Source organism: Lissotriton helveticus, chromosome 5_1 (assembly GCF_964261635.1).
Source record: "Lissotriton helveticus chromosome 5_1, aLisHel1.1, whole genome shotgun sequence".
Taxonomy (NCBI): domain Eukaryota; kingdom Metazoa; phylum Chordata; class Amphibia; order Caudata; family Salamandridae; genus Lissotriton; species Lissotriton helveticus.
The window spans coordinates 2,102,764,253-2,102,777,187 of record NC_136065.1 but is presented as its reverse complement, the minus strand read 5'-3'; the positions used below and the strand labels follow the sequence as shown (position 1 = coordinate 2,102,777,187).

At 41.7% G+C, this 12,935-nt stretch overlaps 1 protein-coding gene across 1 annotated transcript; it reads right to left on the bottom strand.

Annotated features, from left to right (window-relative positions):
* Positions 1-4,158: 4,158 nt before the first annotated feature.
* LOC144754015 (uncharacterized) lies at positions 4,159-5,517 on the bottom strand. The gene has a single exon (XM_078641530.1). It carries the CDS (start codon positions 5,515-5,517, stop codon positions 4,159-4,161), a length of 1,359 nt encoding a protein of 452 aa, XP_078497656.1.
* Positions 5,518-12,935: the final 7,418 nt, after the last annotated feature.

The window sequence follows — 12,935 nt, the reverse complement described above, 5'->3', positions numbered from 1 at the left end:
GGACAGCGCGTGAGGAGGCCCTAGGCCTGGTGTGAGCCCGCCATCTGAGAAGCCTGGAATCAGGGAAGCACATGAGGAAGACCTAGACCGGATGTTAGTCTGCCATCTCAGAACAGTGCATGAGGAGGACCTAAACCTGGTGTTACCCTACCATCTCAGGACAGCATGTGAGGAGGACCGAGACCTGGTGTGAGCCCGCCATCTCAGGACAGCACATGAGGAGAACTTAGACCGGGTCCGGGCCCGCCATCTCAGGACAGTGCATGAGGAGGACCTAGACCTGGTGCGAACCCACCATCTCAGGGAAGTGTATGAGGAGGATCTAGACCAGAACTCCAGACCGGACAACAAGTTCCCCACGGGTCCATAGACCTTGAGCACGTGCAACCAGTCCCGGCCCCCGATAGAGGTCCATGGAACATTGTCCATTGTACATAGGTGTACAGTCTGAGAGGAAACCCCTCTTACATATATAAGCACCTTAGCGTGTGATTCACACACGGGGCTCGGACAACCACATAGATCCCTGTAACACCCACATGTACATTTGGTCCTGAAGAAAGCCAGTAGAAGAAAAGGCCTGGCTGAAACTCGTCGACCCCACTGGACGTGGGAGACCATAGGTCTACCATGCACGTCCCGAGCCTTTGTTTATAGTTACTGCCTGGAGCCCACCAATAAAGTAACCATTGGGACTCCAAGGACAGTATTTTAAAACCCCACGCAGTGCACACGCACAGCACACTCACAAAACCCGCTCTGCACTAATCTGGCATTGCCGCACACCTAAGGCACACTCGGTGCCCCGGGTGGGGCCCGATGATGAAGCATGCCACCAACTAGGTTGGTGGGTGAGGGCCTTCATAAAAACCAAATGGGTTTCCCACACAGACACACATCAAACACCAAACAGAACTAGTTCCTGTTGATTGATCAGCATTTATGAAATAACACAAAAATAAAGAGGTTACCTAGGCTTTCCTGTCTTCAGTTTCTATTTGTTGTGAATTCTGGTGGGGTGTTTTCAGTGTTGTCAAATAACAAATCATTGGTTATCAGTGGTTTTTCTTTTTTGCTCCGTATTATCAGGTGGATGGTGTTTTTCCAGTTCTTACAAAGACATGGTCTTGCCTTTCCTTCCTTACCTCATTCATTCCTACTGTCAATTTTTCCTAGGGTCTTTCCTTTGTACCCTTTCATTGAATTTGCTCTTTCACGTAACTTCATTGTTCTATAACCTCCCTGACTGTCTAATTTCACAGTACTCAAATCCCTGTTTCCAGCAGTCCAGTCCCAACCCATATCAAGGACATGCTTGCATGGATATGTTTGCACCTCATTAAGATGACATTTTTGCAGATAAAAGGTGAATGGTGCACATTTAACATTTCCCGGCTGCTCTGTCCTTCAGGCAAATGGCAATGAATATGTTCTGCTTAGGATGTGAGATATATTTTTAGTATGAGAAATAATTTTTAGTCGGGTGCTCCTTACTGAGTTATTGCAAGCCAGTGTCCCTCTGATCTTTTCTTTGCTTTGAGATACCAAGAAGAAACTGGGCAAATAAATGCATTTTACTGTTTGATCTGGGCTGATTTTTGTTGCACCGAGGCATAGGGAAGACGCCTGCTACAACATTATTATATGCAAACTGTTACTTGCAGGAAACTTGGTGACAGCAAACTGTGCTGCTGCATGAAGAAGATGTTAAGGAATTGTCATCACCTGTAGGATGCCTGGGGTCATTTGCATATGCAGTTCACAAGAAGAACATTGTTGGACTGTGTAGGAAGTTTGTGTGTATCTGAGGCCCTTTAAGCAGTGATTTTACCAGGTATGCTGGTAGGTCCTTGTTCTTTGAAAGCAGTGTGGGGACTGTGTTGCTGCAGCATATGCAGCAGTTGTACAAGTGACTTTACCTTTGTATTCTGTGAGGTGTTGTAGTGCATTTTCCATCTTGGAGGAAAAAACGAGCACAGCTCAAAATACTTATATGAAATGCATTCAGTGTTTTGTGCAGGTGATGTTGCCAAGTGTCAATCTTTTTTTTCACACCATAAGTTTCAAGCTCCTTTTTGAAAGGGTAGTGGGATGAATGAAAGTTGAACTTGCCAATCCTGGGGCTGTATCTATGCCAGTGTGCAAACTCAGAATGGGTCTATGCACCTGATTTTGCTGAAATTAAACTATCTGCATTTTAAATAGTAACTCATTAATGTTATGTGTTAACATCCGCACTAAGCAGAGCAGCTTCTCCAAAACCAGCTTATGGACCTCTTTGCATGGTGCATGGACAGTGAAAAGACTCATGAGATGGCTCCTGATCTTCCATATAAAGGGATGCACCCCCCATAAAACATGCTTTTTAGACCAGCCCAGTTGGGCTCTTGCCAAGTTTAGCGGGTCAGCCCTAATGGAGATATAAAGGGCCTATATCATGCACACTCTGTGGCGCAGAGAAGCAAGACTTCATTCATCTTATCTGCATATGTTCGTGTTTAAAGTCGACTCTGGCGTGGTTTTTGAACAAGGCATTTAATGATAGAGGGATTAGATCTTGTAGAACTGCAATAATCAAGGGCTTGGATTCAACTGTAAGGTGATGAAAGTTTTGATATGGTACGACCAGATAACAATGAAAATTGACACAAAAAATCACCGTGCCATCGTTATGAACAAATAGGAAGTGGCACGAGGAATTGCACTTATGACTATAATATTGGGACTGGAATAAGTAGTAATGTAAGTGCAGTTACTCGGCAAATATGAATTAGACTATGTATTTTGGTTTTAATATGTTAGGTAGGTTTCTCAAATAGGTTTTAAAAGGATTCTATGTCTTGTTTTTATTTAGAAAGTCAGCAACACTGTATATTTTTCATGAAATCCTATTTTAATAACTTTCATATGAAATCTTGTGCTCAAAATATTTTAAAATATAGAGGGTGTAAGTGTTTTCGATATTGTATGGTTTTTATTAACTGAAACAATGAAGACTTTTCACTTTTTCATAGCCATCCCAGTGTAAACCTAATAAACTGGAGTATTGGGTGCTGTGTTTTATGTAAGGATGTTGATTGTGGAGACATTTATATGCACAGGGATCTTTGCAGCCACAATCCTGTTACCTGAATTGCAGAAAGAAAAGCTCTGCCCTGCTGTCAAAGAAGGAGGATGTAATATTGGAGGTGCTCCTTTCCCTTGACTGAGGCACAGCTGAGAATTCAGCTTCAAACCTGCTGACCACTATATACACAACATGCAGTGAACAGAGAGCTGAAGCTATATGATGCGAGCGATGCTCTCAAAATGGAAGTGGACCTGGGTGCTAGGGATCCGGGAACCTTGCAGATGTACACAAGGGCATATTTAGGTGACTTAGTATGTCCTATGTGGGCCATAGAGGAAGCTTTTGTCATACAATACTTAGAGGTAATGGCTGCACTGCACTTATACTATTTAACACCAGAGGGTGCCAGAACAACAAAAAACAGTGCTTTTCAGTTTCCACTGAAAAACAAATATTCTCTTTGGTGGTGCTTTTTTGGTTATAATCAGTTTTAATTGAAAATCGGAAATCCTAGGGATACCAATACTATACGAACAAATGACTACGTCACTCTGGAAAAAGGGGAAAGGCACACCCTGCCTCCTGTGGAGACGGACAGAACAGGATGTCAGTTGAGTCCTAGGATTTCTTATGAAAACAGGAGGAGGAGGAGTCAGACTTTAAAAATAGTGAGAAAGTCTTTTTCCCCTATTTCTAAGGGGGTGACTGGATTGGTTCTCTTCAGGGTGAAGATGTGCCTAATTATAGAAGGAGTGTGACAAAGAAGAGGGACAAGGTGGAAACGGGTGCTTTCGGTGGCGGTGGTGGTGTTTAAACAGTTCTACCAGACAGGCTAGAAAGTGCTACTGAAAAAGTCAATTCCTTCCAGAGTCTATGTCAGAAGAACAACACTCTGTGAAATATTAATAATGCCCTTGACGTTCTTCTTCTCCACTTAAGCACATTCTTCATTAACAACTGAGGTAAGAGATGGTCCCCGAAGTACCTGTCCAATTGAGCCATTACAGTGATGCCCTTTGTTAGAGCCCTTGGCTGATACTTGAACACAGAACAGCAGCAGTTTCTTACAAGGCATATCATTAAATTAATCATGTCACTGCAATTTGCTTTGTTTCATATAGTACTCTGTTGACATTTCTGATCAGAGAAAGATTAAATCTCCAAATTGTTGTATCCTTGATGAGGGATGTTTTAGGCAGGGCAGCCTGCAGCGGGCCTCGCCAGTGGGACACGATCGCCACGTCCATAGGAACCCTAAAGCTCTTGCTATATGCCTTAAGAACAGAATGAACAGATGACTGAATGACCTTCCTGGGATTTAGGATCATCTTTCTGGCATTGAAGACGGTGGCCCTGTCCGGCTCTCTGTGAACATGTTGGAGAATATCTTCTCCGGGTACGGCTTTCCAAGACGATGTGTTAAACCGGTCAGTGGATGTAAATAAAGTTTTCGGAAATATATGGTTTTCAAAAAGGAATATACCAGCCTCTGGATTCTGATTCTGGAGATGGTCCATCATGCTTTGCCAATCTTCATGTTTGTAGGGCACAATGATCTCATCCAGGTCGTTGAGTATGACATATTTGCTTCTGTACATATTTCTGTAGATACAGTCGTTGAGTGTTACTGTCTGTCCATAATAGCCAATGTCTTTAGGATCCTTTGAGTATTTCCATGCTTTTGTCGTATTCAGGTACTCATGAATCGGCCAAGGTACCACTTCCACTGTCCCTTCCGCGGAGTAGTACCGCAAGATCTGATCCAATGTTCCGCTGCAGTTAGTTCGATATATCATGACCTTTTGTGCTCCAAGCAATTTATACATCTCTATTGACTGTACAACCTGTAGGATGTTATTGTAATTTCCAAACAAGTTGGAAATGCATACTGTAAAATTTGCAGTAATTGGCTGAGGGTTACGATTCTTTATTTCAAAAGCGGGTAGTTGGTCACTGTCGCCTTCAGGTGACCAATTAAGAGACATGTACTTTGGGTCACAGTTAGGTGGTTCAGAGCAAAGCACATCTGCTGGGCCATAAGGAAATCCAAACCTATTATCATGAATGAGGATAGTAGCCTTCTTTATGGACAAGTAGCCGCGTCGAGACCGACAGTGAAGCCAGCAATACAGCTCTTTCACCTCTTGGTGGTGAGCAATTGCAATGACCCGAATTCTCGGTGTTTCTCGGTCATCACGGTATGCACCGACTATGAACATTCTTCTGTTTTCCAAAGGTGTGATAGTACCTCCAGAAACTTTGCCAATGTATGTGTACTTCTCTTCATTTTTTATTTCTCTTGCATGGGTTAAACCTGAGTTGTCCGGTTTTATTCCCCTTGCTATCAAATACCTGCTTTTTCTTGTGTATAAATTCATACTGTACAGCGTTATCAGAACCATAACTGTGAAGAAAACGAAGACACGTCTTCTGTTGATGGTGGACATTTTCAAATTTGATTTCAAAGCAAAAATCCACGCTGATGGTCAAATGGAGATCTAAAAAACAGAAATAATATTAATAAAAAGTGAGGAGAGATGTAAATGTGTGTTTTGTTCTCATGAATTAGGCATTCACCCTGATTTTTGAACACGCACCAAATGGTTGCCAATGTTTATATACCCAATACTCCCCTCTACCTACACTTCTGCAACAGAAACATGTATGGATGAAAAGGATATATGCAAAAGGTGGGCGATAAATCATTAGAAAGCGAGGTGCTAAGGAAACTGGGAGAAAAAGAAAGTTAGGTACTTTTAATCTTAGTTCTGCATCATACGTAATCAAGCATTCCTAATTTATAAGTTTACAATATCTCTAACCCATCTTTAATAATTTTGCTTAAAATCAACTTGGTCTAAGGCAAAGCAGCCTAACCTTTTTTAAGGCCGCCATTTAAACCATAAACGAGTACATTTGAGTGAAACTGACACTAACAATAATTGCTCCTGAAGCCGCACTATTTCATCACACCTTGAAGGTCCGTTCGGCAGTTAGTGGCCTATTACGCTGGTGGGCGCACTCCACCCGCCAACGCAATGGAGCACGGGACCGGCCGCTGATGTTGCGGCGGTCCCATTCAAATTAGGTTGCGCCCACCACACTGGCGGACGCATCCCACATTTTTTACATTGCAGCGGGCGGTGCTCTAAGCACCACTCGACGCACTGTAAAAAAAGCATGTTGTGCATTTGCATGCACAACGTGCCTGCCACCTTGTGCATGCAAATGTAGGGGGGTACCTGCCTTGCCGCAAAGCAGCCATGGAAAGGCTGTTCTCCACCTGCATCATAATATGGATGGCGGTGTCTTGCAGACACCGCCATCATATTATGCCCCTTTTCCGCCCGGTCGACCAGCGGAAATGGGTCGGACGGTCTTTCCATCTGACGCGGACCCCCCCAGCCATACTAATATGGCCGGGGGGTCAATCAGGCATGGATAGATACCGCCGGCCCGGCGGGAACGATCCACCCGCCATCCTAATGGGGCCCTTAGTTTTGTAAGTCATTCAGAGGATATGCAAATACCCAAATGCAAACCATGGTCAGTATTTATCAAAATGTCATGCCACACACCAAGTCAATTTGCTGTGCAGCTTTGAGTGAGAGAGGGGAGGAGGAATGTGACAGATCTACTAAGATAGGATGCATTCCTACTCTCCCTACACTGGTACCCTGAATGCATCCAAGTCCCATGCAGACACTTGTGCGCCATAGTGCATTGGTACCTGTGCTACGGGCAGGATTGGTTGTGTGCAAGAAGACACCTTCCTGCACAAAAACAATCCTTAGAGATATTCTCCTCTTTCTATTTCTGCAGGACAAGTACTAAGAGGAAATAGCGAGGAAAAATGAAGAGATTTCTCCTCGTTATGCCTCTGTTGGGAAGGCTTAGCATTTTAACCCAGTCCCAGGTTTAGTATATCCTGGATTGCATCACAATCCATTGTTGGATGCATAAGAAGGCTCCTGTAGCACCCACGGAATGCTTTCCCAATGCGGAGTAACACTAACTTGAGGTACACTGGATCTACTAACCCATGCAGACCCACGCAAGGTGGTTTTGTGTGGCTTACTAAAAGCCCTTGCGTTGCCTTGAGTCATGGCAGGGGCAAAGCAAGGTCTTCGTACATCCGGTCTTCTGTTTATGAATTCAGAGAGGATACCGCTACTCACGATCGATTCCTTTGATGGCAGGTAAGTGATTTTTCCTTCTCCTTCTTGGGATTCTCTTCAATATACATAGACGGGAGAATGGAATATCAAGCTTAACCACCAGCGATACATGGAAAAAGATAAAAAAGTTTACACGTGGAATCCCGACTCATAATTGAATCTATTGTGATTTCAGAGCCTATGATATGATGCTTAGATAAAGTATGAACAAATGTCCATGTTGCTGACCTGCAGATTTCTGGGATTTCCCAGCTGTGACAGATTTGAATGGATCTGCAAAATTCATCTAATTTGCTTTCACTTACCCCCAGATTCATCATGCTCCTCTTTTGCGAGTCCTTAATAGCGATTATTAAGGAATAGCTATTAAAGACTCGCAAAACGGGATGCATGTAGAAATCGCAAAATTAATAGCGATTTCTACATCTTCCTTATTTGCGATTCGCTAATTGCTAATCGCAAATAAGGAATGACTCCCCATTCATTCCTATGGGCCAAAGGCCCATAGGAATGAATGGGGAGTCAATCCTTATTTGCGATTCGCAATTAGCGAATCGCAAATAAGGAAGCGATTTCAAGGGTGCCAGGGTGTCCAAAGGACACCCTGTAGCACCCCTGAAATGGTGATTTACACTGGTGTTGCGCACACACATGTCCAAAGGACATGTGTGTGTGTAACATCCAACATAGAAGAATGCACTAAAGTTCATTTTTCTAAGTTTTCGCTATTTACCACGAAGTCAGACTTCGCGGTAAATAGCGGCCAAAAATTGCGAATTCTCAATTCTGAAATGGTTCATGAATTGCATTTAAGGAATCTCAAATAGAGATTCCTTAAATGCAATTCCTCGCAATTTAGCGATTTCAAAATCTGCGATTCTGGCATTTGGGATGATTAATCCCAAATGCAAAAAAAGCGCTCGCAAAGGGCCAGATTCGCAGAATCTGGCCCTTTGCGAGCCGATTTCTGCTTCATGAATCTGGCTGTTAATTTCAGCAAAATTATGCATAATCATGCAAAATGGAAACCCATCATTTTAGCTATGTTTTTGGCACAGGGGTGAATTTAAAGAAAAACACTGTGAACAACAGTAGCTTGTATTCTGTAGTTCTTGTGAGTTCACTGTAACTTTTTATCATGAATGGAGTGTAATTATGTAAAGGGGCATGATAGTGCAATTTTAAGAATTCCTGAAATTATGTGAATTACACCAATGTAATTTAAATTTCACCCAGACATGGTGACTGCCTGGTTTATTGAGTCATAGGTATACATGGCAGCAGTCTTCGTGCTATGTTGTATCAAGGGATGATGCTTAAAACTGACGTTGCAGCATTCATCTGCTGAGAAAGACCCAAGCCATAGTGAACAGCTCCACAGCAGACCGGCAGCTGCCCATGCAGGTAAGAGCGGTGGGGCTGGGTGGGGGGGGAAGCGGGGGGGGGGGGGGTGTAGAACAGACACCGACGAGGGAAAATTGATTATTTATTTAATGTTGTGGTCATCTGTTGAAATCACTCATCGGCCACACCACCCTTACCTGCACGGGACGCTGCTGCAGAAGCCAAATAGCTGTTTTGATTTACAGATGTGCTTTGCATTTTCCAAAGCACCTGGGCCCTTTTTTTAACATCTAGAACATGAAGAAACCATTGACCCAGAGTAATAGCGTTTGTAAACAAGGTGACCAATTAAATTCTTTTAAAACGAACGAAAATCTGAAATAATTCACTGCAGATCAGAGGGGTGAGTTTAGAAGTTCACCCACTCTTCCAGCAGATGTCATAGTCAGTAAGGAGGACACTTTCATTGATACAAAAATTACTATCTTCATCTCTAGAACTAAAATACAAACTTTTTTATATGTTCTGGCGATAAGCAATATTAATAGGTTCAAAAGGAGACCTCATTAATTTTGAGAAGACAATATTCACTCTCATGTAAGGGGAGGTCTCACAACTAATGTCAATCCTTTTTAAGACCAAGTAGAATTTTTTTTGTCATGGAGATGCTCTGATTGGTATGCAGTAATAGTAGCCAAATATACTTTGGAAATCTGAGTTTCAGCTTACATCTATTAAACATGGTCGATAAGACAATACCGCTCTCCACTTGGCAAGTGTTCAGGCTGACCTACTTCTCCGGACACTACTTGCAGAACCTGTTCCACTTTGAGGTGTAGGATGTGCTCATGGAAGGGTGTTTGGCTTCCTTCAAAGTATTTATTCTAACTTAGTGGACTTCATTTAGCCATATTGTAGGGTAGCCCGGAAGTTACGTTCTCCCGAAATCTCCTGACGAACATATATAGATGGAGCAAGTCCACGAGCCACTATCGAAAAAGCTAGTCTGGAATAAAAGAATCATCTGCATTCTGTCTGAACTTGGCAATCACCTTTAGTATCAGAGGGATAACAGGAAATGGATATCAACATGTCCTCGACCACTCCATTGAGAGTGCATGACCATTTGAATTAACCTCAGTGAATTGGGATGCGAAGTCTAGGTCTTTTGCATTTGCTTCAGTGGCAAATAAATAAATAAGAAGTATTCTCTTGTGCTCTGCTGAAAAGATACCTATCTAGATACTGTCTCCCAAGAGATGCATCTGGACCAAAGAAGCGGTATGAAATAAAAACCATGGTGTATGGTCATCTTCTGGCATCACCATGATAGAAATTGGAAAACCAAGTTGTTAGTGATCCATTCAGTATGGTCACCTGATCTTTGAGATCATAAAACTTCCAGGCATTTTCTGAAGTGGCCACATATGCACCATGAAATTGAGCACTAGGAAATGCACAAAGCAACAGAGCCTATGAGAGAGGAGACTTGCCTGACCATCAGGTTACTAGCCATCTTCAGAATATAGAACTTTCTGTGCATAGGAGAGAGTTATTCCTCGGAAGGAAACATTTTTGAGATGGTTATATCTCAGACTGTTCCCTAGTATTACACATCTTGGTTGACAAATTGACTTGGTGCATTGAGTTGCAGGTCTAAGTCCTGAAGAAGGCCCAAAGTTGTCAGTTAGCTATGTGCTACTTTTTTTATTTTATTTTTAAAGAATTGTGCTCTTTAATTTAATTTGCTGCTCTTGGTCTTTGCCAGGTTAATGTATCTCTCCACAAAACCAACCCTTTTATCTAAAGCAATGGTTCTTAATTTTGTGATTTTTAAAAAAAAAACTTTATTTACCATTATTCCGACATATACAGTCAATGTTATCTTAACAGTTGTTCCTGCAGGAAGCTATGTGCTACTTAGTGGCAGACGATGGCACAGAGCTGTCAATAATCCATGGAGGAGTAGTTTAAGATCCTTGTGTAATGTAAGGAAGCTGCTGCTGCCACCATCATGCATGTTGGGAAAACATGCCGTGGTCATTTGAAGCAGAGAGGGATGACTCTGTATTGGAAGAGGCATTTCCTAATTTTATCCCAAACATATTGGGATGTGAAAATAGGCATCCTGTAAATCGATAGTGCTTGATGGGTCACTCTTCATGATGTTGTTAATTAAAATTATGGTGAAGTGATAATATTCAGAACTTTACATGATTGTTTGAGCTTCCTTTTTATGGCTAGTATTAGCCAAGATCTTTAGATTTTACTAAAATTCTTTTTATTATATATTCAATTAAAGGGGCTTTTAGTCAGCTTTCTTCATCAATCGGTCTATCAGTGTGTCATTCACATTTTGTATCCACCGACTATAGCATACAGCATCAGACTTACGTAGTGTAGGACTGTGCGGGCATGCGCAGTACTACCATGAGGTACGTCTGACGTGGGGATTCTGCAGGACCACAGCGAGGAGAAGGAGGACAGCCCGGAGACCCAGCAATAAAGGTAAGTGTGTTTTAATTACCTTCACTTTAATTTTAATTTTAAAAAACTTTTATTGAGGGTGGTGGAGGCGGAAGGGTCTGGCTAAACTCCGCTCCGCTGTGAAGTCAGAGGTTTTGCATGAACTTCGCGTTCTCCACGGAATGCGAAGTATGCAAAAAATCAGAGTGATCCGCCGGTGGAGTGAAGGTCCCTGCCCAGGGTTAGTAACTGTTATTCATAGGCCCTAATAGTGAACTCAATAATATGCGTGAAAAAAGAAACAAGAAAAAGAAGAGACGAAGAATACTGGGCCTCTTGACATTTGCATTCATTGTATTTTTGTTGCTTTTTGTTTTTTCAAAAAATGTATAGAATATTTGAAGAAGAAAACAAGAACATGGTTAGGTTCCTCTCCTTGTGAAAAGTAATACTTATGACACCTAATCGACTTTTTTGCATCCTTAGCAAGGGAGGTTAGAAAAAGCAATTTCTCTCAGCCAAGTGTAATCTATAGTTTTGATTTGAAAAATAAATCTTTGTAAAAAAATTAAGACATGAAATGTTGCCTATTACAGACTAGTTGTCTGAACAACAATGATGATTTATGAAAAAAAAAAAAAAAAAAAAACCTTTAAATCAAGTTCCAGAATCTCAGAGACGCCAGAGATAGTCTACTGTTTACATACATGAATAAATATTGTGTGGCGAAGCATTTTAAAGCAACTGAAAATCTTGAAGGAGTTTTTTTTATTAGTATTAATTTAGTTGAAAATAAGGCATTTCATATTGTGTTTCTGTGCAAACCTATCAAGGATTGGCCGAATTATGTTTCTGAAAGATGCAGGCATGGTAGAAGTTTTCTGGGACCCGGGTCAATAGACTCAAGTAGGGCCCTTATAAGAGGAGGACATTTTTACAAGTTTGAAAAACTGTGGACCATATTTACAAGACCTTAGCGCCACCGAAGCATCACTTTTTCGACACTCTAGTGGCACTGTGTGCTAGCCCATATTTACACGCCCGCACTAAGCCACTTTGTGTGGCTTAACACAGCCTTGTAAATATGGCGCTCTGCAACACCGTTTTCAGCGACAAAGGGGCATGCAGTGGGTGTTGCTGTGGGCGTTCCCAGCAACACCTATGGCTGTTTGACACTGCTCCAGATTTACAAGGATCTCTGAATCTGAGGCAACGGAAAAATCTAACACCTTTCAAAAGGAGACGGTAATGTGGCGCAACAAGGGGAAATACTTCTATTTCTCTTCGTTTTTGATTTTTCAATGTGTGCTGCATTCAGCTAAGGGCAGCCTCTTGATTTCAAGGTTAGAAAAATGTATTATATTTTTTAAGATCTAGCACTCTTCATGAAAATGGTGCAATTATATTTCCAAGCAAAAGACTAGTGAGAACAAAATGTTTTCCAATTGCATCCTTCGACACACGTTTCGCTTTGCCTTCCAATATGTCCTACTGCATTCTCAAGTCTAAAAGGAGACAGAAAAGATCAAATGTAAAAACAAACAATATAAGTTTAGTTGTAGGATGTGCTACTAAAATGTGCTACCTAATAATATTAGTTATAGCTTCTCAAAGTGTCACTGTGTTACTCTCCAAAAATGAATACATGTGGATATCTGTGTAATCTTTTGTCCACTCGAATACAGAAGCCAATCTATAGATATATTTCAGTAAAACTAAAAACTAGTATTATGCCCTTAAAGAGAAAAGCCTAAAGAGAAGCAGAGTAATATTTGAAATGTTTAAAAAAAAGTAGCAAATATCAATGTTTGAAACATTATCAAAATACAGACGTCCAAAGGGTTAAAGAGACTGCACATGCGTGCTGTTATTAGGTG

Excerpts from the sequence above, each read along its gene's own strand:
- LOC144754015 (XM_078641530.1), bottom strand. The coding sequence starts at position 5,517 with ATGTCCACCATCAACAGAAGACGTGTCTTCGTTTTCTTCACAGTTATG.